A 27,474-nucleotide genomic window follows, 5' to 3' on the forward strand; every position below is an offset into this window, starting at 1 on the left:
ACTGCCCTACTATCTACCCATCAGCATTCACAACAAACACGAATACCCGAATTCCAGTCCAATCCATGCTTTGGGTTCACAGCTTTACAAGTGGATTAGTCACCTGTCACCTGTGACTTGAGTTTCCAATTCTGGAGAATGAAGCTAGTTTTCCCAAGTGTTACAAAATGACACCATGTCTGAAGTGAACAGCTTCTAGCAGATGAGGTCAATTTCATGTATATGTTACATTTTAAAAATCTGAATTAAAAAATCATTTACTACTAGTAATCTCAAGATTTAACTGTGTTCTACTAGTTGACCAGAAGAAATATAATGCAAGCTGAAAGTGCCAATAACTCAGGAGAGAAAACAGTATGCTGGTAAAAGTAAAAGCTTAATGAAGAAGGCAATGTGTGAAGAAAAAGCCAACAGGATTCCAAGTTGGATGGTAAAAGGATTTCAGCACTCACTACAAAATTAACTTCTGTGATGCAAAAGTTAAGGGCAAAGTAAGGGTGCGGGACTAAAAGAATCAGAAACCAAGTATCTCTAAGGTCCCTCTTCCTCTTCCCAACATAATTTGATCAGATGCTAAGTCTGTAATTAGATGATAGGTATGAAAGTCAACACAAAAGCATAAATATGTGAATATCTGTCAATCTTTTAGAAATGGTTAAAAACCTGAATAAAATATAAATGCATCTATTTTCAGAAAAAAGTGAGAATTGGGGGTGGGGTAAGTTTGTTTTTGTTTTTGTTTTGTTGTTGTTGTTGTTTTTTGAGATGGGGTCTCACTCTGTCACCCAGGCTGGAGTGCAGTGGTGCAATCTCGGCTCACTGCAACCTCCGCCTCCCGGGTCCACGCCATTCTCCTGCCTCAGCCTCCTGAGTAGCTGGGACTACAGGTGCCTGCCACCACACCTGGCTAATTTTTTGTATTTTTAGTAGAGACGGGGTTTCACTGTGTTAGCCAGGATGGTCTCGATCTCCTGACCTCATGATCCGCCCGCCTCAGCCTCCCAAAGTGCTGGAATTACAGGAATGAGCCATTGCACCCAGCCGGGGGTGGGGGGTAAGTTTTAATTATTAGGTTGGTGCAAATAATTCTGACATTAATTCCAAACTTACAGAAAAGTTGCAAGGATGTGAATACAATGGACTCCCACATACCCTTTATCTAGATTAACTGTTTACATTTTGCCTTTATTTATCCAAAAGTGAGAATACCATTTCATACTAGAGAATGAAAATCACTACTGGAGGCCAGGTGCGGTGGCTCACACCTGTAATCCCAGCACTTTGGGAGGCCAAGGTGGGAGGATCATTTGAACCCAGGAGTTTGAGCCCAGCCTGGGCATCATAGTAAGACCCTGTCTCTATAATAAATTAAAAAATTAGCAGGCTGTGGTGGTACACGCTTGCAGTCTCAGCTACTTGGGAGGCCCAGGAGGAAGGATCGCTTGAGCCCAAGAGGTCAAGGCTGTAGGGAGCCGTGATTGTGCCACTGCCACAAAGCAAGATCTTGTTTTGAAACAAGACCCTGTCTCAAAAAAATAAAAAAAGAAAATCACTACTGAGAGAATCAAATTTGACTGGTATAAATCATACCTGATAAACTTTTTTTTTTTTTTTTAAACTCTGGGAGTTTTTTAAAAAGTTTTTAAAATAAACTCTGGGAGTTTTCTGCTGTAACTTTTCAGAAAAATATGCTATTACCATTAGTTGTTTTAATTCCCATCTCATTTCATAGTCATATATTTTGAAGACTTCTCACTTCTTGAAAAATATATTTGCTATCAGATCAGATTAAGAAAGCAAGCATTCCAATAAAAGTGTAATGACAAGACAATGCGGACACTGTTCTCATTTCATGCATGTTAACTCTCTAAAACAAGGTTGTAAATATCTACTTCCCTTTACAAAGAGAACTGGATCAAAGGACACACACTCTGTCCGTTCCCCATCAGACCCATACAAATCAGATGACAGATGCAGTTAGTTGTCCTCAACAAATGTTTAGAAATAGTAAGTTGCTTATCAGAATATAACTAATTTTTTAAAAAGCAAAATTTTCGGGTGTTGTGGTTTAAACTCCTGGAAAACATTCTTTAATAACATCAAGGCCACCTATTATACCTGGGTGGTTACTTTGGGTTAGAGCCACTGCTAGTAGATGAGACTGAATGCTCAAAGGAAATCATGACCACATTGTGACAACAGTGCCAATGACAAAGGGATGCAAATACATCACCGCATGGCAAAGAGATGCTGACTATAGAGATGAAAATATTTGTTTACTGTGTTCCAGTGAGTTAACGAATAAACCATAAAGAGTAAATTTTAAGTTACCAAAGGGGAAGGGACTTATTTTTTTGCTTTTAATGATTACAAAGTTCGACTGTGTAAACTTTGTAAACGAGGAGATAGAGATCTTTCCACAGAAATCTAATAAAATGGCTGGGCATGGTGGCTCATGCTTATAATCCCAGCACTTTGGGAGGCCGAGGCGGGTGGATCACCTAGGTCAGGGGTTCGAGACCAGCCTGGCCAACATGGTGAAACCCTGTCTCTACTAAAAATACAAAATTATCCAGGTATGGTGGTGTGTGCCTATAATCCCAGCTACTTGAGAGGCCGAGGCAAGAGAATCACTTGAACCTGGGAGGCAAGGGTTGCAGTGAGCCAAGATGGCGCCACTGTACTCCAGCCTGGGCAAAAAGAGCAAAACTCCATCTCAAAAAAAAAAGAAAGAAAGAAAGAAAGAAAATCTAATAAAATATGAGAAGTAAAGGTACCAAAAAAACGATTATAGAAGAGCACATCTTTGCACCCACTATTTTACTAACATTTCTTAGGAAAAAAGGATACCATTAAAATTTTTAGTCAAAAAATGTATGAAAGATTTATTTTTAAAGTAATTGTTTATTTTGGAAAATTAGGTAAATTATTCTAAGATTTCTGTGGAAAGATCTCTATCTCCTTGTTTACAAAGTTTACACAGTCGAACTTTGTAATCATTAAAAGCAAAATAGCCTAAGACAAGTAATCTATTGCCTAGGAAAATACTGAAGAGAAGATTGAACATTATACGTAATTTCTTTTTTTTGTTGTTTTTTGAGGCGGAGTCCCACCTCCTGGGTTTGCACCATTCTTCTGCCTCAGCCTCCCGAGTAGCTGGGACTACAGGTGCCTGCCACCACGCTCGGCTAATTTTTTGTATTTTTAGTTAGAGACAGTGTTTCACTGCGTTAACCAGGATGGTCTCGATCTCCTGACCTCGTGATCTGCCCGCGCCTCAGCCTCCCAAAGTGCTGGGATTACAGGCGTAAGCCACCGCACCTGGCCCACAATTTCTTTTTTATTTTTATTAGAGACAGAGTCTTACTCTGTCACCCAAGCTGGAAAGCACTTGTGTGATCACAGCCCACCACAGACTCGAAGTCCTGGGCTCAAGTCTCAGCCTTCCGAGCAGCTGGGACTACAGGTACATACCACCATATCCAGGTATGAAATGTGTTACTTTTATAATCAGAAAATAATAGTGAAAGAGGCATGAGTCCATTCATTCATTTATTCAAAAAATATTAACAAGCTTAATACTCAGTGCAAACTGTTGGAATGATAGTAAATAAACAATCCTTTCCTTTCAAGAGTTTGCAATCTAGTATAGGGAGAGAGTCATTACACCAGAATAAAATAAGAGCTCTGACAGGGGTACGCAGGAGGTGCCATGGGTTCACACAGAAAGGGCACTTTTGACAGTTTGCAGTGAGGTGGTAGAGCAGAAAACAGGAGTTAGGAAGTGAAGGTAGAGGAGATCTTTCAAGAAGAAGGAAACAGGGAAGAGCCTCATCACAAGGTGCAGTGTTGCAGGCAAGTGAGGTGTTCATATTTTCACTCACTGAATCTTTATTCGCGTGTCACTTTAGGAATCTTTATTTGCATGTCAAGATGCTGGTGATAGGACTAGGTGCCAGCGATAGGACTGTGAGCAAAACACTCCCTCCTCCTGAGGAAGCAGGCAAGGCACACGAATCCAGTCAGCATGCAAATTGATGGGGACAAGTGGAGGCAGCATCAAAAGATTTCCCTGGGGACATGAGGACTGAGTTGAGATCTGCACAGGAGCAGAGTCAAGGGGAAACTGAGGGCAGGGCCTGAAGGAATAGAGAAAGTTTAGCTCCCACTTACAGGTGAGAACATACAGAATTTGGTTTTCTGTTCTTGTGTTGATTCACCAAGAATAATGGCCTCCAGCTGCATCCATGTCACTACAAAGGGCATGATTTTGTTCCTTTTTCTGGCTGTGTAGTATTCCATGGTGAACAGCCCAGCAGGTTCCTTCAGTCCTTCTCACCATGAACATCTTCCATGAGGGTTATTCACATGGAACTTTGAGCAGATTCCAAGACACTCCCTCCCAGTCCCCATCCAGCTAGAATGCCATCATTATGTCCTTCCTACATCAAAACTGTAGTCATAGATGATCTCACAGAGTCTTCCAAGCTGGAGAAACAATACATGTGACTGCTCTGAGGAAGGAGTCAGACGATTTCTTTGAAACTATTTAATAGAAGGAAACAAAGAACAAGAGGCAGAGTATAAAGAAGGTACTGGAGGGGCAGGCATGAAGCCTGATACACTGAGATGAGTGTGGTGTTTATCCTAAGAGCAATGAAAAACCACTGAAAGGTTTTAAACAAGTAAGATAAGATTTGATTTGTGCTTCTACAAGATGACTGTGGGGAAAATGGAACCATGTGCCTTCTGATAATAGATACTATCATTGGCATGGTATTCCTACCAAAAACAGTAACCCCAACCTAATCATGAGGGAACATTAGACAAACCCAAATTGAAAGTCGTTATATGAAATAATTGGCCATACTCTTAAAAACCTCAAGGTCATAAAAGACGGACTGGGAAAGTCTTCCAGATTAAAGGAGTCTGAAGAAATGACAGCTAAATGCAATGTGGATGGGATGTGGATGAGATCCTGGACCAGAAATTACCATTTTTCTCTTTTGCTATAACGGGTTTCATAGTGAATTATGACTTGGTAAAAGTGCAGACATATGTATAAGGTATACAGATTAGACACTGGTATACTATCAATGTAAATTCTCTGATTTTGATTTTTGTACCATGGTTATGTTAGAGGATGTCCTTGCTCTTTGGAAATACACTCAAGCATTTATGGGTGAGGAGGATCATGCCTGCATCTCACTCTCAAACGGGTCAGAAAAAAATTATGTGTATACATACCAAGAGGAAATGATACAGCAAATTTGTTAAAATGCCAATAAATTGGTAAAGGCAATTAGGAATTGCTTGTACTATTTTTGCAGCTTTTCTGTAAATCTGTAGGATTTCAAATAAAAAGTCACACAAAAAAGATGACTCTTGATTGAGAGAGGGTCAAGATGAGAATTGATGAAACTGGTGAGGAGGCTTTAGTAATGATACCTATAAAAGACAAGAATGACTACAGCAGCACTGAAGAGAAGTGACTGGATTTTAGAACTATTTAGAAGGTAAAAGTGTCAAGGCTTAATCAAAGACTGAATATAGAGCAGGGAGGAAGAGGGCTGAATCAAAGTTAACTCCCAGTTTTCTGGTTTTTATAAAAGGATACCATTTACTAAGATAGGAACTTGAAGAAAACCCTATCTGGAAGGATACATTTTCCTCTTCTGGACCCAGTCTGATCATGAAAAAAAGTTTGAGGGCATGTTGAATTTTTTTTTTGTTGTTGTTGTTTTGAGACACGGTCTCTCTCTCTCTCTCTGTCACCCAAGCTGGAGTGCGGTGGCACAATCATGGCTCACTGCAGCCTCGACTTTCTGGGCTCAAGTGATCCTCCTGCCTCAACCTCCCAAGTCAGCTAGGACTACAGGCACACACCACCATGCCTAGCTAATTTTAAAATTTTTGGTAGGCATTTTGGACACATCAATCTGGAACTTGGAAAAGAGTTACTAACTAAAGATACACATTTGTAAGTTGCTGTTTGGATGGTTATTGCAGCTCTGAGCAATTTACTTTTTATTATTTCAACTTGTATTTAGATTCATAGGGTACATGTGCCGGTTTGTTACCTGGTTATATTTCATTATGCTGAGGTTTAGGGTACAACTGATCCTGTCACCCAGGTAGTGAGCATAGTAGCCAAGAGTTAGTTTTTCAATCCTTGGCCCCTCCTTATCTAGCCCTTCTAGCAGTCCCCAGTGTCTACTGTTGCCATCTTTATGTCCATGTGAACCCAATGTTTAGCTCCCACTTACAAATGAGAACATGCGGTATTTGGTTTTCTATTCTTGTGTTAATTCACCAAGAATAATGGCCTCCAGTTGCATCCATGTCACTGCAAAGGGCATGATTTCATTCTTTTTTTACGGCTGTGTAGTATTCCATGGTGTATATATACTACATTTTCTTTATCCAGTCCACTGCTGAGGGGCACTTAAGTTGCTTCCATGTCTTTACTATTATGAATAGTGCTGAGCATTTATTAAATGCCCTTAGTGGAGAATATGATGGGGCCAAGCAATGAACACCGAAGATGTCAATACATGATGGCCAATTAGAGGAAAACACATCTCCAAAGTATACAGAGAAAGAAGGGTCACAGAGCTAAGAGGAAAACCAGGAATGCATTATCATGGAGGTCAGTGATGCTGAATGGTCAAATAAGATGAGGACTGACAAATGCCCATCACATCTAATAACATGGAAGTCATGTGGGACCTAAGAGGTTCTAGTGGAGTGGTGTGGGCAGAGTGAAGACCGGACAGGGTTTAGAAATGCTGAAGGGGAAAAAGGAATTGAGAGAAGGTCAAAAATTGTTTTTTAAATTTTAAGTTAAAAGTGAATGATTATAATACCATTTGACTCAGCCATCCCATTACTGGGTATATACCCAAAGGACTATAAATCATGCTGCTATAAAGACACATGCACACGTATGTTTATTGCGGCATTATTCACAATAGCAAAGACTTGGAACCAACCCAAATGTCCAACAATGATAGACTGGATTAAGAAAATGTGGCACATATACACCATGGAATACTATGCAGCCATAAAAAATGATGAGTTCATGTCCTTTGTAGGGACATGGATGAAACTGGAAACCATCATTCTCAGTAAACTATCGCAAGAACAAAAAACCAAACACCGCATATTCTCACTCATAGGTGGGAATTGAACAATGAGATCACATGGACACAGGAAGGGGAATATCACACTCTGGGGACTGTGGTGGGGAGGGGGGAGGGGGAGGGATAGCATTGGGAGATATACCTAATGCTAGATGACGAGTTAGTGGGTGCAGCGCACCAGCATGGCACATGTATACATATGTAACTAACCTGCACAATGTGCACATGTACCCTAAAACTTAAAGTATAATAAAAAATAAAAATAAAAATTAAAAAAAAAAGTGAATGATTATAATTAAATGACAATCAAGATGGAAAACTCCAAGACAAACCAAAGATATAATAATTTAATTAATTATAATAGTAAAAGGACTGTGAAAAAGTGACGCATATGGAATCCAGAGAAGATAAAGCAATTCATTCATACAACAAATACTTACTGAGTAGCTACCACATGCCAAGAATAGTTCTAGGCAGTGGGGATACAATGGAGAACCAAATTCCCTGCCTTTATGAAACTTACATGTAGTGGAGAAGAAAGACAATAAATATGTACTTATAATGTAATAAGTGCTACGAAGACAAAGCAGCTGAGGGGATAGAGAGGGCCAGGAATACCATTTTAGGCAACTGTGTCCTGGTCTGAGCAAAAGGAGACACCTTTTGTAAGAAACTGTATGGATAGCTAACCATTCTCCTAGTAGAACTTCCCTCTGAGAGTGAAAGAATGGGAAGGGGAAGAGAGGGAAAGAGAATTCCAGTGCTGAGCCAGGACCATGAGAACAGTAGAACTGGGTAAGGATGAGAGTGAACAGGAACGGGAAAACATGCAGCTGGTATTGTCTGCCCTCGTCCAGTTCTCATCACCTAGGAAATTCATGACCCCACAGAGCAGATTGGGCTCCCTTTTGGAATCTCTCATGGTATCTTCGATTTTATTTTTAAAGTAATTATCCTAAATATATATACTTGTTTTCTAGTCACAAGTGTAATTAAATCTTCATCTGTGTGATGTCTTTCTCCCTGATAGACTGAATTCCATGAGGGAAAGTAGGTTATTCTGTTCATCTCTAAATCCTCTGATCCAGAACAGTGCAGATTTTTAAGAAACATCAAACAAACAAACATTTTGCTCTCTGGGGGAAAAAGACAATAATATCAGGCCATTTCATTAGGAAATAACCAATTGTCATGTAAACAAGCTCCTCCCAATCCAGTTTTTGGGCAATATCTGTGGGCGGCACATGTATTTCTAAATGCTGGGTGTAATTATAACTGAATTCCATCTGCTTTGCATAAAATGTAATCTGGAATTATCTCTGACTTTATCCTCACACCACCTTACTGTACCCCTTATCTCAGAAAAATCAATAGCTGATGATAATTTTTCTAGATGGTTCATCGGGTTATCACTGTGAATAATCATTGTACTCAGTGATGTCTTCACGAATGACCGAGATAAACTAGAAAGCTTACCCAGCTTACTATGCTTTTGAGCTCTTAAATCTGCTTTAGATAGCTTTTCCATATCCTATCTTGTATGTGGTGTCACTTTTTGCTACTGTAAGTATATTTGCTTCAACAAGGTAGCCACTTCTTTTATAAACTGTTTCTAAATAGTAGTATGCTGGGAAACCAATTTCCTAAGGCAAAGTGTTATTTAAGCATAAACAGTGCTATTGTAGGCCTGAGGCAATCTGTCTCATTTAAGATATGAACTTGGGCTACATATGTGGTTCTAAATCTAAAGTTGACTTAGTATGAAAATAATGCACAGATGCCTGTCAAAAAGAAATGTCAGACTCTATGCTGTTAAGTCTCTGCAAAGGCTGCTAAATAATTCTAAAATTCAATTCTTGGGCTCAGCAGTTGACCATTTACCAGCTCTTATGTGAATTAGCAAGAAAGATGAAATATACATGACCTCAGTTGTACTGAGCAGTTGCAGGAACATTTTACAGAAGCTCAGAAGAAGTTATAATAAAGAAGCCAATCAATAAATCAATAGAACACTTTCCATCAGCTCAGCCAAAGGAAATTATTTTGATAAAGAACATTTTTAAGGAAACAAAGCAAACTTACGACAATATACTAGGTACTAGTAACCTTCATACTAATGGTACCATTTTTCAGCAAACTTAAAGCTCATTTTGTCTTTGGCTGCACCAGCACATACCTTTGAACAAGTGGCAAAGGAAGGAAATTGAGGGTAGAAGTCATGTCCAGTCCGCAGTCCAACATAATGGTGGTTGATTTGAATTTGAGCACATTGCATGGTAAGGTTGGGTGCCCTGACAGGCAATACTGAAAAAAATTAAATCACTTTGATCAGTAATCAATTACAGAAGAATCCTACAAAGTAAAGTGAATCAAATAACACTGACGATCTTCTCTCATAAGACCAGCGTGTTAAGTTCAGCTAACTTTCTACGTGGTTTCCGCCCTTTTACTGCTTGGGGACTACTTTCCCTAGCCGTTCAAAATACTCAAAAGTCTCAGGTCACACCCATCTGTCTTTTCACAGGGTGCCAAGGCAAGCCCGGTTTTACATGGGCCACAGTTATTCAAAATAGAAGGTTTCAAGGCTATGGTTATTCATTCCGTTCTCACAAGGCACTGGTGAATTATCATTTTCCCCTTTGTATGTAAGTACTGTCTAAAGCTGTGGATGTCAATGAAACTCTAAGCTGGACACTCAAACTGTGCTCTAGGTTTGGTTTTCTCCCCTTGTAAATAAGTGACCTTCCTCAAAGAGGAACTGGTTAGAAAGGTTAACTAACAAGCATGAGTAAAGGTTTATGCTCAGTCTTGTCAGAAGAAATGACTCAAAAGGACAAGTGACTTCCCTGATGTGCAGACACTAAGCAGGAGTGTGGGAACCTACTTCCAGACAAGTAGGAATCTCTTGCCTGGGGCAGCAGAGCTCAGAAGTCAAAGGGGCACAAGCCACAATGGTGTCTTCAAAGGAGAGTGAACACAACACACTGACCCAAAACATTTCTCATGTTCTCCTCAATGTTGTGGCAGTGACAGATCTGCCACACTGAAAATATCTATATGGGACACGCTCTGCCACCTTTAATAATTCTATTGCTGCTCCGAAGAAAAGAAATGGAAGACCCTTTCCCCAACTTTTAAAGCCCTCCCTTGAGCAACAGAGCCCAGAAAACAAAGGGAACAGTGTGCTGAATCCACTAGCAAGTCCATTCTCTCCTTTTTTTTTTTCCCTTGAGACGGAGTCTCACTCTGTTGCCTAGGCTGGAGTGCAGTGGTGTGATCTCAGCTCACTGCAACCTCCACCTCCCTGGTTCAAGCGATTCTCCTGCCTCAGCCTCCCAAGTAGCTGGGATTACAGGTGTCTGCCACCATGCCTGGCTGGTTGTTTTGTATTTTTAGTAGAGATGGGGTTTCACCATGTTGGCCAGGCTGGTCACAAACTCCTAACCTCAAGTGATCCGCCCGCCTCCTTGGCCTCCCAAAGTGCTGGGGTTATAGGCGTGAGCCATGGCGCCCGACCCTCTCCTGATTTAAGCACAAAGACAGCATGAGTGAGAGTGAAGCTCCATCAATGCCTAGCCCCATATGGCCTCAGTCACTTAGGCTAAGTCTTTCCAGGTATTTGTTGCTCTGTTGGTTCTGTCTTTGTAGTGGATGAATTTTCCACTTTTCTCCAGAGGATGTTACAGGAACTGATAATTTTTTGAAAACTGCATGTTCTAAAAATGGTAAGGCCAAGAGCCAAGAAGTTGTATTTTGCAAGCTGCTTCTTCATTCCAAGTTTATGTATGATGATTATATTTTACCAAACCAAAATTCACAACTCATGATCTGAAAAGATATAAGGCACTTACGATGAAAACAATACAAATTATTTAAAACTGCAATTGTCCTGAAGAAGTCTAGGATCCATGATTTTGGTAATTACACTTTACATAAGTTCCTTCTTTGATAGGTATCAGGATTACAGAAAATTTTTTCCTCCTAATTAAGACAGAGATATTCCTGTCCCCACCCTCCATCTGGTTCCCTATTGCTACTTGGTCTTTATCCCCATCTAAGAACTATTTGTTAAAGATAAACTATCTCAAAATGAACACAAAGCATCATGTTAAACTTGCTCCAAATATAGCAAATGTTCCAGGAAAAGCTTTCCTATATTTCTCCTTTCAAAAATAAGAAAAAATCAGATATTCAGAAAAGCATGGAAGAAAATAAAATGAAATGTGTGTAACAGTTATTTCTGAGTGGGATGATTATTGTCCGATTTTCTTCTTTCAGCTTTCTCCATTTTCCAAAAGTTCAGCAGTGAGCTTTTACTACATTTTTATAATCAGAAAAAAAATGTGATTAAAACAAAACAAATAATTTAGCCAGCCACATTGAATGACAAAATATTTTTTGTCTTCCTCCTTAATTCTAAATTATGGAGGATAAGGTACACCAGAAAACAGAAGAATATGTAAAATTTTTAAAAGCTGATGCTCAAAAGATTTCAGCAAAGAAAGTTCGCTGAAAGACTTTACTTTTGTTACTGTCCTTAAAGGCCAAAGGCCAAAGGCCAAAGTGAGGAATGCTGTCTAACGGCTACCACCAGATGGAACATTTTCAGAGCACTGACGAAAGGTGCCAGGCCCCGAGCTCATTCGCCTTATTTGTATGGATGAGAAGGTTGAGCTCTACCCAGTTTCAGAAGCTTTTCTGGGAAGAGCTGAAGACACACAGCGAGGTCCCTCTGACTCCAAAGATCCCACTCATCCTTCCCAAACTGCACTGCTCACCATGGGTCAACTGAGTGCACGGGAGCACAGAGTGGCTGCCTGAGGTTCACACACTTGTACAGGAGGCGCTTGCAAAGGGCCCAGACCCTGTGGCCTCCAGCGATGCTCTTTGTGCAATTCCAGTTTTCTTCCTCTGTCACCAAGCAGCATATCATCTACTGAGGGTTATGAGACTAAGGCACAAAACCAGTAAGTAATTATGGAAATAAAATTATCTACAATCACACCAATCTGATTATCATTTTTATATTCCATCTTTTTTCATATTTGTAAAAGCCATAATTTTAGTATTCATACTGCTGTGTGTGCTGCTTCAACTCTTGATGACTATGTTTTCCTCATGTTACATGACACTTAATTTTTATTGGCCTAAGTAAATATACCATGGTTTGTTTGGTCATGCATTCCCTTATTGTTGAACATTGAGGGTTGTTTCCTGTCACCCTACTATCACAAGCATGGCTGTGGTGATCACTTTAGTGCGTAAGTCTTTTTCCATACTGGACTATTTTTTTAAGATGATTCCCGGAAGTAGTACTAACTGGGTCAAAAAAGATGAGTATTTTACGGCTCTTTCAATCTGCCAAAATGCTTTCCAAAAAGGACTGTACTTATTTACAATGTCATTGGTAATATATCAGAAGATGTTTCACTGCTCAAACCCATGAGCATTATATTCACAACCATTTAGAATCTGTACTGAAATGCAGCTATCACCCTAGTAGTAGCCATGTAGAGGTAATTAAATGACCCTAACCAAGGAAAGTTAACTATTTGATAAGTGGCTTTAGTTCTGAGAGGCAGTTTGGTGCGATGATATGAAGTAGGGAGTTTGAAGTTAAGACTGCCTGGGCTCAAATCTTGGCTGCACTCAGGGTTAATGTGTGATTTTGGGAAAGTTACTCAACTTTGGACTGTTAAGGTGCAGTAATAGAACCTATCCTTGTAGCAGAGTTGCTGGGAGGACTAAATGAATGGATACACTGCCTGGTACACAGTAAGTGCTCTTAGTTACTATCAGTTATAAAATCATTACGGGGCTGAAGAGGTCATTTAAGTTTGGATGGAGTAATTTATATTCTACAGCGGCATTCACTAACATCTTTACATGTGTATCCCCTAAGACTAGGTGAAGTGAATGAACAATTTTATAAATAGTTCCCATTTTGCTGGTATGCTCTTCAGGAAGATAGATCCACTAGTGAGTACAGAATAATCTTTATTTTTTTCTAGCTTAACAGGCCCATAGCAATGCTTTCATGTTTATTTTATTTCTACTTAATTAAAAAGCTACAAGTTTTTCTGTGATCACAATCTACAGTTGGCTCTCCATATCCATGGCTTCTGCATCCACGATTCAACCAACTACAAATGGAAAAATATCTGAAAAGATAAAACTACAAATAATAAAATATAACAATACAGCAAAAGTTATATAAATTTTAAAATGCAGCCTGGGCGTGGTAGCTCACTCCTGTAATCCCAGCACTTTGGGAGGCCAAGGCGGGAAGATCACCTGAGGTCAGGAGTTCAAGACCAGCCTGACCAATACGGTGAAACCTTGTCTCTACTAAAGATACAAAAATTAGCTGGGCATGGTGGTGAGTGCCTGTAATCCCAGCTACTTGTGAGGCTGAGGCTGAGGCAGGAGAATCACTTGAGCCCAGGAGGCAGAGGTTGCAGTGAGTTGAGATCACGCCACTGCACACCAGCCTGGGTGACAGAGCAAAACTCTGTCTCAAAAAACAAAAACAAAAACAAACAAACAAAAAGCAATGTACTACTTGCACAGCAATTATATTGTATTAGATGTTATCTGCTGTGGGTATGGAGGGACTACTATACTATCTGTATTTCCCTGTGTGCCTTTTTTTCATAGAATAAGTAGGAAATGGTTTTGAAAGTTACATATGGGTAAGATAAACATTATTTATATTTTTTGAATAAAAATTTTATCAGTTATACTTAGTGTATATATTTCTCATTCTGTTATTTTCATTAAAAAGCTTTTATTATGGGCAGGCATGGCGGCTCATGCCTATAATCCCAGCACACTGGGAGGTCAAGGCAGGAGGATAACTTAAGGCCAAGAGTTCGAGGCGAGTCTGGACAACACAGTGAGACCCTGTCTGTACAAAAAATAAAAAAAATTAGCCAGGTGTGGTGGCACACAACAGATGCCAGAAGACAATTGGAGTAGTATCTTTGGGGTTTTAAGATAATTTGCTACCCCATAATTCCAACACCATCATTGTCGAGAAGTAAAATTAAGACATTTTCAGACCAATAGTAACTAAGAATTCACTATTTCAACACCATCACCGAAGGAGGTATATTCAAGATTATATTTCAGGAAGAAGGGAGTTGAACTCAGAAGAAATGGGATACAAGAAGGATTGGTGAGCAAATAAATTGGTTAAAATATTGTTAAATAATAAGCATTTTAAAAGTCAAATAATTCATTGACTCTAAAATATGATTAAAACATGTCTGTCTTTTATTTACATACCACTGAGAAAAACAGCAACAATGAGAAATCGTAACACAGTGCTTTAATGATGGGACTGAACAGTGCATTATATTATTATACTAACTTCTTTTTTCTTTGACATTCCTTTCATCTAGTGTAAGAAATTTATCATTTGTCTTCATGTGCATGAGAACGAGATATGGAATCCTGTTGTACATATCTTGGTTATAAAACATCAAAGCTTCAACTTGGCCAGATGCGGTGGCTCACGCCTGTAATCCTAACATTTTGGGAGGCTGAGGCAGGTTGATCACTTGAGTGATTAGCCCAGCGTGGTGGTGCGCACCTGTAATCCCAGCTACTCAGGAGGCTGAGGCAGAAGAATAGCTTAAACTCAGGAGGCGGAGGTTGCAGTGAGCTGAGATTGCACCACTGTACTCCCTCCTCAGAGACACAGCGAGACACCGTCTCAAAAAAAAAAAAAAATCAAAGTTTCAACTTGTAGTCAGTTTTCATAGTAAAAAAATCTCAGAGAATCAGAAGAAAAAATAAAAAAAATCATAATAACTAAAACTTGAAAATCAAGAAATAACAGTATAATCATATTATTGAAAAATATAAAGGTAACTAGCAGAGTCAAAAAGGTTACCTCTTAAATTTGGGAACTGGGGACTGAGAGTTTTTACAGTTTGTAAAACTATTTGATTCATTTTTAACTGTGCAGATATAAAATTTTATTTAAAAAAAACCACATTAGACAATGATTCACCAAATTAAAAAAAGTGGATGTATCTATATGATTTATAAATAAACCTAGAAGCCTATTTAGAAATAGCCCAGCTACTTGGGAGGTTGAGGCAAGAGGACTGCTCACGCCCAGGAGTTGAAGGCTACAGTGTGCTGTGATCATGCCACCGCACTCCAGCCTGGGCAACAGAGCTAGACCCCATCTCTAAAAAAAAAATAAGTAAAATTTTTAAAAACTTGGAAATAGATTTTAAGACAAAGATTATTACATAATCATAAACTGTTCACTGGTAATATATAATAACTGTGACACTTATGTACAAGCAACGTAGCCTCAAAATACATGAAGCAAAATTTGACAGAATTACAAAGATTTCTGGGGAGAAATCTGCTGCCAGTCTAGCTGGTGTTTTATGCTGCTATTAAAATATTCTCTTTGTTGTTGGTGCTCTGATTTTTCAAAAAGATGTGCACGGGTATGAGGTATAACTTACTTTCCTTTTGGTTTATGCTTCTAACACATAAGAACTCGTCTTTCACAACTGTGAAAAATACTGTCAGCCATGATCACTTTGAATACGGCCTCTCTCCATTTTTTCTAGTTTCTACTTCTGGAATGCCTATTAAATGCATGTGGTAATGTTTCATTTTACTCCCCCCTCCCTGTGACTAAATTATCATTTTTTTTTTTTTTTTGCTATGTATAGTGCATTCTGGGTATTTTCTTCAGATTTATCTTACATTTGCTAATTCTTTCTTTAGTGGTGTCAAATCTGCTATTTAACCAATGGGTTAAATACTGAAATTTTCTTCCTAGTGACTATGTTTTTCAAATCTAGAAGTCCTCTTTCCTTATTGAAAACAGCATCTTATTCTTTTCAAAGGTTTGCATTCCTTCATACATGCCTTTAAATCACTTTCACATATTAAGAGTCTCCATGTTACACGATTTTCTGAAGTTCTTGGTAGTCTTATTATGACTACTCATCCTAACTCATGGTGGATTTCAGATCCTTTAACAGTTTGCATGGTGAGCTCATTTTTAGTAGGGCTTTGTGGGAATTCTGTGGGAGCTCTATGAGGAATGGGTTGGGGCTGGTCCGCAATAAATGTCACCATTTTGAGACCATTTTATGTTGATTTCTCAGCTTAAATATCTGTACTATAAGGGGAGCATACGCGTCAGACTCTCAACACTCTCAAAGCACTGGCCCAAGCTCCTTGCAGAGACGAGCTTCCTTACAGACCCCAGGAGCAAACAAATGAAATTTTCCTAGTACTCCTTTCACTGATGTATACAGTCCTTGGGAGTTTCTTGGTTATCAATCTTGAAATACGCATTTTGAATGTTACATTTATTACTAACAAGATTAAGTCATATTATGTTAAGGTTTCAGCAAATCTAATACTTTAAAAATCTGCTGGCCAGGCGTGGTGGCTCATACCTGTAATCCCAGCACTTTGGGAGGCCGAGGCGGGCAGGTCATGAGGTCAGGAGATCGAGACCATCCCGGCAAACACGGTGAAACCTCATCTCTACTAAAAATACAAAAATTAGCCAGGCATGGTGGCGGGAGCCTGTAGTCCTGGCTACTCGGGAGGCTGAGGCAGGAGACTGGTGTGAACCCGGGAGGCGGAGCTTGCAGTAAGGCAAGATCGCGCCACTGCACTCCAGCCTGGGTGACAGAGTGAAACTGTCAAAAAAAAAAAAAAAAAAGAAAAGAAAAATAAAAAATCTGCTTTCCAGCCAGGCGTGGTGGCTCATGCCTGTAATCCTAGCACTTTGAGAGGCCGAGGTGGGTGGACTGCCTGAGCTCAGGAGCTGGAGACCTGCCTGGGCAACATGGTGAAACCCCACCTCTACTAAAATACAAAAAATTAGGCTAGAAGCGGTGGCTCATGCCTGTAATCTCAGCACTTTGGGAGGCCAAGGCGGGTGGATCACTTGAGGTCAGGAATTCAAGACCAGCCTGACCAACATGGTAAAACCCTCTCTCAACTGAAAAAACAAAAATTAGCTGGGCGTCGTGGCATGTGCCTGTAATCCTAGCTACTTGGGAGGCTGAGGCAGGAGAATCGCTTGAACCCAGGAGGCGGAGGTTGCAGTGAATGGAGATCGTGCCACTGGACTCCAGCCTAGGTGACAGAGTAAGACTCCGTCTACAAAAAAAAATTAGCCAGGTGTGGTGGCGTGTGCCTTAATCCCAGCTACTTGGGAGGCTGAGACAGGAGAATCACTTGAACCTGGGAGGCGCAGGTTGCAGTGAGCTGAGATTAAAATAATAAAAAAAAAAAGGCTATACAAACAAAATGACAGCCAGCCAACTTAATCTCACAAAAATCTTTAAAAGCAGTATGAAATACTGTGAACTTCCTAAAAAAAATTTGGCAAATTAGTAAATTTGGCAATTTGGTAATACGACAAATTGAATTTTAGTGAACTGACTTTGGGTAACAAGTCTGTTTTTTTTTTTTGCAAAAAGAACCATAGACTAAAACATCATCTATGTTCTTTTCTCTAGTCTTGTTTAAAGTAATTAAAATATGCATAGTTATTATGCTATGGTGTTTATTAGGTATCAGGTACTCTGTAAGAACTTTATATTTTAACTCTTATAATCCTCCCAAGAATGCCATGAGGTAGGAATCATTTTCTCATTTTACAGATGAAAAAAATGAGGCATAGGAAGTATAAAACTTTCACATGATCCCAAAGTTCTAAGAAAATGTGCCAGGACTTGAACCTGGACAGTGAGCTCCGGAATCAGTACAGTTAGCCAACACAGCATACACACCGTGTTACACAGTATGAAAGGCATTGTCAGAGACCTAAAGACATATTATTTTTTGCAGAGGTGGTATAATCTAAAAGGCCTTATTTTGAATCGGTAAGAATGCAGATGAGTTTATAATCTGGTTCTGAACAAAGAGGATTAGTTAGCTGACTGATGCAATAAAGGTCCCAAGTAAATTAAATTATTAAATTGCCCTGCAATCCATCATAAGCAGTAATTTTCTTTTGTTGGTTTTCCTTTCCATTCAAAAACAGTGAGAAGATTCTCTTACTGTAAAGTAGTTCTGCTGTTGAAACTGACTTTAATTATCTGTACTGTAACCTATAACTTCTAGGCTGAACTGATGCCAATAGCTCTTTACTCTCGCTTGAGAGAACTGCACAGTCATAAAGAAACTGTTTTTTTTAAAATAGGCAATAGTGTTAATGAAGTAAGTTGTAAATGACATCACCAATTTTTTCCGTTTTCTATTTAACCAACCCATGCATCACATCATCCAATATCTCATTTGACATCAGCATAAAGTACTAGTTCTAACTTTGCTGATACATTGATGTTAGCCTGAATGAATCCCTAAATTCTATGGGTCTCAAATATCTTCATCTGACAAATGAGGAGATTTAACTAGATTATTTTAAGCTTTCTTTTAACACAAAAATGTTGTTTCTCATTATTCCACCATTTCACTGGGTCAGTCAAAACTCCTCTTTTATATAACCTGTCACCAACACGTTTGTGACATTGTGCTCTTTATAATTGACTTTCTGGGCTGGATGCGGTGGCTCATGGCTGTAATCCCAGCACTTTGGGAGGCCGAGGCGGATCACCTCAGGCCAGGAGTTCAAGACCAGCCTGGCCAACATGGCGAAACCCCGTCTCTACTAAAAATAGAAAAATTCGCTGGGCCTGGTGGCACGTACCTTTAATCCCAGCTACTTGGGAGGCTGAGGCAGGAGAATAGCTTGAGGAGGCAGAGGTTGCAGTGAGCAGAGATCACACCATTGCACTCCATCCTGGGCTACAGAATGAGACTTCTGTCTCAAAAAAAAAAAAATTGACTTTCTGAAAATGTAAAAAACTATACAATGCACAAGCTGGAACTAATTTCATCATCATCTAAATGCTTCCTTTAAAAAAAATATTTTATTATTTTCTTTCAAAAAGTTTAAAATAGAGATGGGGTTTTGCCATGTTGCCCAGGCTGGTGTCGAACTTCTGGGCTCCAGCGAGTGATCTGCCAGCCTTGGCCTCCCAAAGTGCTGGGATTACAGGTCTGAGCCACCATGCCCAGCCTACATGTTTCTTTTAGAAACAAGGAACCCTGTTCTTCCAGAGCTTGTAAACTTTTCTCTTCTCCAACACATCCAAGTATAAACATTCGCTGCCATCAGTAAATGCAGCTCACTAGGAGACACTCCACGGCCTAACAGGGCATATAAGGTTCCCAGAGGGGCTGGGAGCATCCCTACCTTATATTACCCCATTCTGAGATGCTGGCTTCCACTGAGCCAAATTTGCCTAATTTGGAGGCAAATTACCCCTGCTAGGAATTTTGGGCCAGGCCCTCCAACAATCAGAGTTCTATAAATACATTTCAATTTTATTTGGTAATCTTTCACTTTCTTCCACTTTGTGTCTTGATTCCATCTCGCAGGAGAGCTGTTAAATGTGCCAATCATACTCACTGTCAAACTGACTACACAGCTGGATAAAAGAGAAGGATAATTTTCCACTTGTGCAGAAAATCTGTAGCATGCATGGTGAACACAGAAAAGCCACTTTCTGGTTGAAGAGTGGCTAGATATCACACACAGCTGAGTAACTGCCACTTAGGGCTGCTCCCTCACACTCATCCTGTCCTCTACTTGGCTTTCCATGAAAATGAGACAAGCAGCAGAGGGTGGTCATAAAAAGCAAAATTTCCCCAACAGAAGCGTAGGAAGGGTGGAAATGTTGATAGTAAACCATTAAGGGCGAGGGAAGGAAAACAGGTAGGGGCTGCCTTCGGAACCAACATTTTTGGCTATCTGGAACCAGCACTTAATACACGTTAAGAAGTAATTATAGTTGATGAAAAAAAGTTCATGGAACTATATATGTGACTGTTTGTTACATATATATATGTATGTATAAAAGACTGTAAGCACACACACCAAACTGATTGAAGTGGTTACCACAGGGGCGAGTGGTTGATCATACTGGAACTCTCACTTTCTACTTAGATACTTCTGTATCCTTGACTACTACTTCTTTTAAACATTAACCAGTTTTTTTTTTTTAGAATCAGAAAAAAGCTTTTTTTCTCTTTTTTTTTTTTTTTTGAATAAAGAGTCACTACCAGAGAAGTTTCTATTGGCAACAAAGTTTTTAAGGACAATATAATTTATACAAATTGCTGAAAATGTGCAACAATGACAACTTGCAAGAAAGAAAAATGGTTAACGAAATGGTAAAACTTGTAAATGGCTAGAGGATCAGCATCAAGAAGGGAGACTTATTAGTGTATGTCGGTTCAAGAGTAAGCTAAGAATTTATTTTAGCATGTTAGAAATATGCTTTCTTTTCTCTCTTCAAACCACATATAAATGCAATGGTTCAAATTTCAAGGTTTGGAAAAATCTGGACATCAAAATCAATCATAAAGCATAGAGCAGAAATACTAGGGAGTTCCTGGTCACAATTGTGAAGACAATCAGGAAGGGGTTCCCTAACTCAACAGACTTTCAACGCAGACAAAAGTGTTTTATATTTAGGGGGAAGATGCCTGGTATAATACGTTTCAGCAAGGAGGAGAGCATGCCTAGTTTCAATCTTTGAACAAATATGCTTCTGTGTGGATCAAGAGTTGGGGGTGGGGAGAAGTTTACACCCCTTTAGTCACTTCAGATTTTCAAAGAAACGGATTTCCAAACAGCTTTTGATAAATTAAGTTTTTAAAGACAGCGAACATTTATTAATCACTTACTTCATGCTGGGTTATTCACATGCATTTATGTAGGCACAAAAACCAGGCTGACTGGCTAAGTACTAGGGCTGAGAAAAGGCTTTTCAATGGAAAAACTTCTTACTAGTCACACCAGTAGTAAGTTAGGAATCAGCAAAGGAAAGAGCTTCCGTTTGCCTCTACCATTTGGTAGAGACTTTGGGAGAGAACGGAAGCAGTAGCTTCTTCACTAATGTATGCTGATCCTACAGATTAGGCAGAAGGGAGAGACATACTTACTGGAGGAACTAGTTAAATTTTGATTTTCAGTTTACCTTGGTCCATGATAAAATACTTCTTTGAAAATCTTTATTATGGAATCTGAGCAAGGAATTTTTAAAATTTTAGGGAAATATTTAATATAATTTTGGGGTAGGAGATAACTTTTTTTTTGAGACAGGGTCTCACTCTATTGCCCAGGCTGCAGTGCAGTGATGTGATTATGGCTCACCGCAGCCTCAACCTTCTGGGCTCAAGCAATCCTCCCACGTCAGCCTCCTAAGTAGCTGGGACTACAGATGCAAGCCATTATACCTGGCAAATTTTTGTATTTTTTTGTAGAGATGAAGCCTCACTATGTTGCCCAGACTGGTCCTCAACTCCTGGGCTCAAGCAATCTGCTCACCTCGGCCTTCCAAAATGCTGGGATTACAGGTGTGAGCCATCATGCCTGACCTAGGAAAGAACTTTTAAGGCATGATCCTAAAGCCATGATCCTGGGAGAAAATACTGATAGACTAGATTACTTATACTAAGGACTTTTCTATGAGAAAAACTACTTTGAATAAGGTAAAAGATTATCTGGGAAAATAATATTTATAAAACCAAGACAAAAAATTGATATCCTTAATATATAAAGAGCTCTAAGAAATGAGTAAGATTCCAAAAGAAAAATGTGCAAAAAGCACAGTTAATTCATGAAATACAAATGAGTGAAAAAACATATGTAAAGATGTAACAGAAATGCAAAACAGAAACCCAGAAGAAATAAAAGTGTAATTTAAAACTATACTGAGATAAAATGCCCAGTCCATACATTGGCAAAGAAGCCAAAGATGAGGCTGTGGGGAAATGGAAACTCTCATTTACTCTATGGGTAAAAACTAAAGCAGTCCTGAAAAGCAATATTGCATCAGAGTTTAAAATGTGCATGTATAGTCTTTGAACAAGAAATTCCACTTAGGAATTTACAATAAACAAATACAGTAACTAGATGGGTGCAAACAATCTAAACAGTATATTTTCATCAGCACTGTGTGGGACAGTAGGGAATAAAAACCAAAATGTTCAACAGTAGAATATGTCCACACAATGTTATACTATAAACATACTCAAAATGAACTACATAAATGTTCCAAATGAAAAAGCTTATGAGCATTGTCTCTCATTATCTATATGTCTCTTCTCCTTTTAAATTAGAATCCATATCTTAGCTGTAATTATGGCCACCTGGAATAAAAACTATTTGCTAGACTTGACTGCAACTAGATGTAGCCATGTAAGAAAATGCTGGTCAGGAAGGTATAAATAGAAGTAGTGTACACAACTTTCTCAAAGTGTCAAAGGGAGAGGACATGGCTTTCTTTGTCCCTTCCTCCTTCCTACTGACTAGAATAGGGATATGATGGCCTGAGCTGGTAGTCATATTGGATCACAAAGAGGAAGTCATGGATTACAGATGGTGGAGCTACAAGCTATCAGGAGAGCCTGGACCTGCCACACCAGCTCTGGACTATTTAACTCAGCACATCATTTACACAACAGAGATGTAAACATTTATCCTGTTTAAGCCACCATTTCTTCAGGCTTTCTGTCACTCAGAGCTGAATCTAATCCTAACTGGTGTACAGTTTTAGGGTGACTCACACAGAAGGTATCACTGCACACACCCATCCTAGCAGGTATACCATAATGACTGATTATTTGAGGTGGTGAGATTACAGGTGATTTTTTTTTCTTTATGCCTCTCAGGACTCAGAAGTATATTCTGAAAATTTTTTCTTACAGTAATACGTATTGATTCTGTAACAGTTATTTTTATTTTGAGAAAAGTTTTCTAAAAATGTGTTAAAAAAATAGAAGCTTTCTTTTACTTAGTTCCTTGAAAGAACTCTCATTAGTTTAGTCAGATTGATTTCTTTTGAAAAACAACTATATTGCCTGACAGTTTACCACTGAATCTCAGCAGCCTGCCAGGCACACAAATAGGTTTTACTAGGCTGAATTTCTTAAGGTTTCCTGAAGAACCCCACATAAAGATGGCAATTTATCTTTATGGATAGATTTTCCATAATGGATTTATGGATGAATTTATGGATGAAAGGCAGTTTGCCAGTCCTCTACCAAGTTGCTATTTGCAGACAGGTGACATATTCAACAATTTCACCCTTTAAAACTTTCAGGTCAACATAATGTTGAATTAAAGAAGCCAGACACAAATGAGACATAAGGTATAGTTCCATTTAAATGAAGTTCAAGAATAGGCAAATGTGAGACACAGTGATGTAAGTCAGAATAGTGATTAACTGGAGGGAAAATTATTGACTGGGAAGGAAACAAAGTTGGTGGAAATGTTCTATATCTTAATTTTGATCATGAATACATGGATGCATATATAGGTAAAAATTCATCAAGCTGTATGTATGCTTGAAGCTTATGCTAGTTGAACTGAATGAAAAGTATACCTAAAACCAAACACGCACCCTGAGGACTGCAACATACTTTCTAGTAATTTGTCTATACTCAACATGTCGATGTGACTGAGAATACGTATTTATCAGTTCTGGAAGAAGAGGATCCCCCCTTCCCACTATCTCTTCCTTAACAGAGATGAAAGTCAAGGAATTCTTTAAGGTTTCTCTTCCCTCCCTTATTCATATCTGGACATTCTTCTCATACTATATCATCAACTGGTCCCACTGATTGTTGGGATGCCTTTTGCCCTCTGGTGTATTTGTGGATTCTGTTACTGCTTCCGAGGTCTTCTGCAAAGTGCTAAAAAATATCTTTTCTCCTATGTAGGTAATTCTGACTTGGAATTTGCTTTGATGCATTTGCTAAGCTCCCTAATTCTTCTTGTTTTGATTATATGTCACTTTCCTAAATATTTTCTGTAACTGCAATGAAGTCATACTTTCTGATTTCACATTCCAGTTTTTCTTAATTGTGTAAAATAAAGCTCTTTTAACTCCTTGGTCCCAGATTTCCAAAGGGAAAAAATTAAAGGCTCTACATGTTTAAAAATTCATATTTAAACTGTTTTTTTTTTTTTTTTTTTTTTTTTGAGACAGAGTCTCGCTCTGTCACCCAAGCTGGAGTGCAGTGGCGCGACCTCGGCTCACTGCAAGCTCCTCTTCCCAGGTTCACGCCATTCTCCTACCTCAGCCTCCCGAGTAGCTGAGACTACAGGCACCTGCCACCATGCCCGGCTAATTTTTTGTATTTTTTTTTAGTAGAGACGGGGTTTCACTGTGTTAGCCAGGATGGTCTCGATCTCCTGACCTCGTGATCTGCCTGCCTCAGCTTCCCAAAGTGCTAGGATTACAGGCATGAGCCACTGCACCCGGCCACTTTAAACTCTTAAACTTCCTTGAAACTTTTCCTGGAAAACAGAGAACCCCCATAATTCTTATTCTTTACTGTCTAAACCACTAAGTCTTGTAGTAAAACCCACCATGCTTTTGCTTCAATTTGCCTAACTTTCCCTTCTAAGACATTTATTAGGTCTGCCCCTGCCCCACTTATAGGGATCTGTTGTTCCAATCAAATACACAAATCTTTCAGATGTTAATAACATTATAATGAAACTAATTTCATGAGTAGCTGTATTAGTCTGTTTTCACACTGCTGATAAAGACATACCTGAGATTGGGCAGTTTACAAAAGAGTACTTACAGTTCCACGTGGCTGGGAAGGTCTCACAATCATTACATAAGGCAGGGAGGAGCAAGTCACATCTTACATGGATGTCAGCAGGCAAAGAGAGAGCTTGTGCAGGGAGACTCCCTTTTTTTAAAACCATCAGATCTTGTGAGACACATTCGCTATCATGAGAACAGCTCAGGAAAGACCCGCCCCCATGATTCAACCATCTCCCACCAATCCCTCCCACAACACGTGGGGATTATGGGAGCTACAAGATGAGATTTGCGTGGAGAACACAGATCCAACCATATCAGTAGTTGATATTCTGAACTATCCAAATAGGAGGATGTCTTGGGGGAAATGTATCCATTTTTGTACACACTGCTACAGAGCACTACAAAGCAAAAAAAATACATAATAAATTGTACACATACATCACTGGGGAAATGGAACTTCTCCAAATTATTTTTACTTTAACTGTTCCTTCTACTTGTAATAACACATAAGACTCCTTCTTGAAAATACTTATCAAAGTACTTTTCAAGGTCAGTTCAGATTTTGCCTCTCTAGGGAACTGTGATTCTCCCATTGGCAGTCATCTTTTTTTTTTCTTTCAACTTTTAAGCTCAAGGGTACATGTATAGGACATACAGGTTTGTTACATAGGTAAATGTGTGCCATCGTGGTTTGCTGCAAAAAATCAACCCATCACCTAGGTATTAAGCCCAGAATCCATTAGCTATTCTTCCTGATGCTCTCCCTCCCCCTACCCACCCCTGATAAGATTAATATTCTATAATCCTAACCTTACATAGGTCCCCACTGCCTGTATCAAAGGCTATCACCAAAACGTTATATTCTCAATCACATACATTAAATATACAAAGTTTGTTCAATAGTGAGTTACTGATAGGTAGGATCTATGTCTTATTCATCTTTCTGTCTCAGAGCACTGAGAATGTTTTGACTATCACACAGTCATCAACATAGTCATCAACAGTTTCCTCCTACTGGATACATAGCTTCAATCGAAAACCATTTAAAAATAAGCCACCACTTAGGGCTCTGAGCCCCTTTTTGTTTCTATGGAGATTTTTTTTGGGGGATGTGTGTGGGTGGCCATTATGTTTATTTTAACAGATTGATTGTTTACATTTCTTGGGTTTATCAGGCCTATCTCTGAAGTACAGAGAAACTATTTCTGGCTGTTCTGTTTTCCAAGGAAACCTTGCAATTTTCTTTTAAGGTCATAGAAATCTATTACTCATTTCTTCCCTGTGTTTTGGCTAGGGATCATGTGTAGAAATCCATTATTTCTATGAGTCTGCTATGCACCACCTAAGACTTTAAGTTATAAAATCCATTGTTTACTCAAAAGTCTGGAAAGGGCTTACAAGATATAATTAACTGCCTAGGACACACAATAAAACACAAATATATTTTCTCTTTAGAAAAATCACTTATTGTTAGGCTATGTAAAAGAGTCTCTCTTTACTAATGACTAGAAAATTAAGGAACAAGAAAGCAGTCAGCTACAGCACGTAAATTAAAATACATAAAAATTTCAAGCCAAAAGTCAGTATCACAGTCACCTGATAAGTTTAAAAAGAATGCCCACTCTAATCAGAAATAGAATAGAGATGCCTACTACCAAAACTCCTATTCCAAATCATTCTGCACGTATAAGCCACTGCAATTACATCAGAGAAAGAAATGAAGTGTAAAAAAAAATCTGCAAAGTTATGCATCTGGAAAACCCATGAGAATCAACTGGAAAGGGTATTAAAAATTAAAATTCAACAAGGGGCCTGTGTAGTGAACACAATAAATAAATAGCCTTCTTATATGAAAACCACACAGGAAAAGATTTCAGTAACAATCAAAAAGATAAAGTATTTAGATATAGATTTAACAAGAAATATCTAAAAGCTATATTAGCAAAAAGTTTTAAAATGCTACAAAGAAACATTTAAAAAAAGAAATAAAGGAAAAGACATGTCTTATTCTTAGACTCAATGATACAGTAAAAGAAATTAGTCAATTCTCTCCTTAAATTTTATAAATTCAATCTGATCCCAATAAAAACACAAAAAGGATTTTACTGTGAACTAATAATTCTAAATTTATACAAAATGTAAAAATCTAAGTTTTATACAAAAAAATAAATGTTTGAGAGCAGCCTGGAAAATTCTGAGGCACAGGTCAATGAACAGGAACAAATACTATAAGATATTAAAATATACTCCAGAACTACATAGGGTAAAATAGTTTACTACTGGAATATTAATAGATCAAGAGGAAGAGAACTGAGCAGGAAATGGAAATACAAATGCTTTTATAAATATATAAAAATATGCTCCACATTGCATACATAATGTGAGAAAAATCAAATTTAAAATATAACGACATAATATTTTTTCACTTTTCAGTGAGAAAAAAACAAGTTTGATCATTACATTGTAGTGGTAAGCATTAGGATATGCTACTGGCAACTGCAATTTGATAAATCTCTATGGGAGCATTTTTGCAATAAACCTTAATAAAAAATGCATATACCCTTTGAACCATCAATTTCACCAGTAGAAATGTATGCTACAGATGTACTCCCTAAGAGGCTCAAAAAGGAGATAATCTGTAAAATGTGAGTTGTAATTGCAAGAGACTGGAAACAATGTTAATTGATAGAAGTTTGGTT

General features: G+C 38.6%; 1 protein-coding gene across 7 annotated transcripts in view; it reads right to left on the reverse strand.

Moving 5' to 3' along the window:
* Positions 1-27,474, reverse strand: part of INTS9 (integrator complex subunit 9) — a 123,803-nt gene that overhangs the window by 86,064 nt on the left and 10,265 nt on the right. For 2 of the 7 annotated variants that reach the window (XM_024345104.3, XM_063816270.1), the window contains exons 2-3: positions 11,921-12,093; positions 9,319-9,446 (exon numbers count right to left, since the gene is read on the reverse strand). The exons of 2 other annotated variants lie outside the window; for them this stretch is intronic. In XM_024345104.3, the coding sequence (XP_024200872.1) occupies positions 9,319-9,446; positions 11,921-11,923 (131 nt within the window). In that variant the 5' untranslated portion in view covers positions 11,924-12,093. Of the gene's footprint in view, positions 1-9,318; positions 9,447-11,920; positions 12,094-24,809; positions 25,174-27,474 lie in introns of all 7 variants that reach the window. 3 more of the 7 variants (XM_024345105.3, XM_024345103.3, XM_063816269.1) reach the window with 2 other exon arrangements.

This window comes from Pan troglodytes, chromosome 7, assembly GCF_028858775.2.
Source record: "Pan troglodytes isolate AG18354 chromosome 7, NHGRI_mPanTro3-v2.0_pri, whole genome shotgun sequence".
Taxonomy (NCBI): Eukaryota; Metazoa; Chordata; class Mammalia; order Primates; family Hominidae; genus Pan; species Pan troglodytes.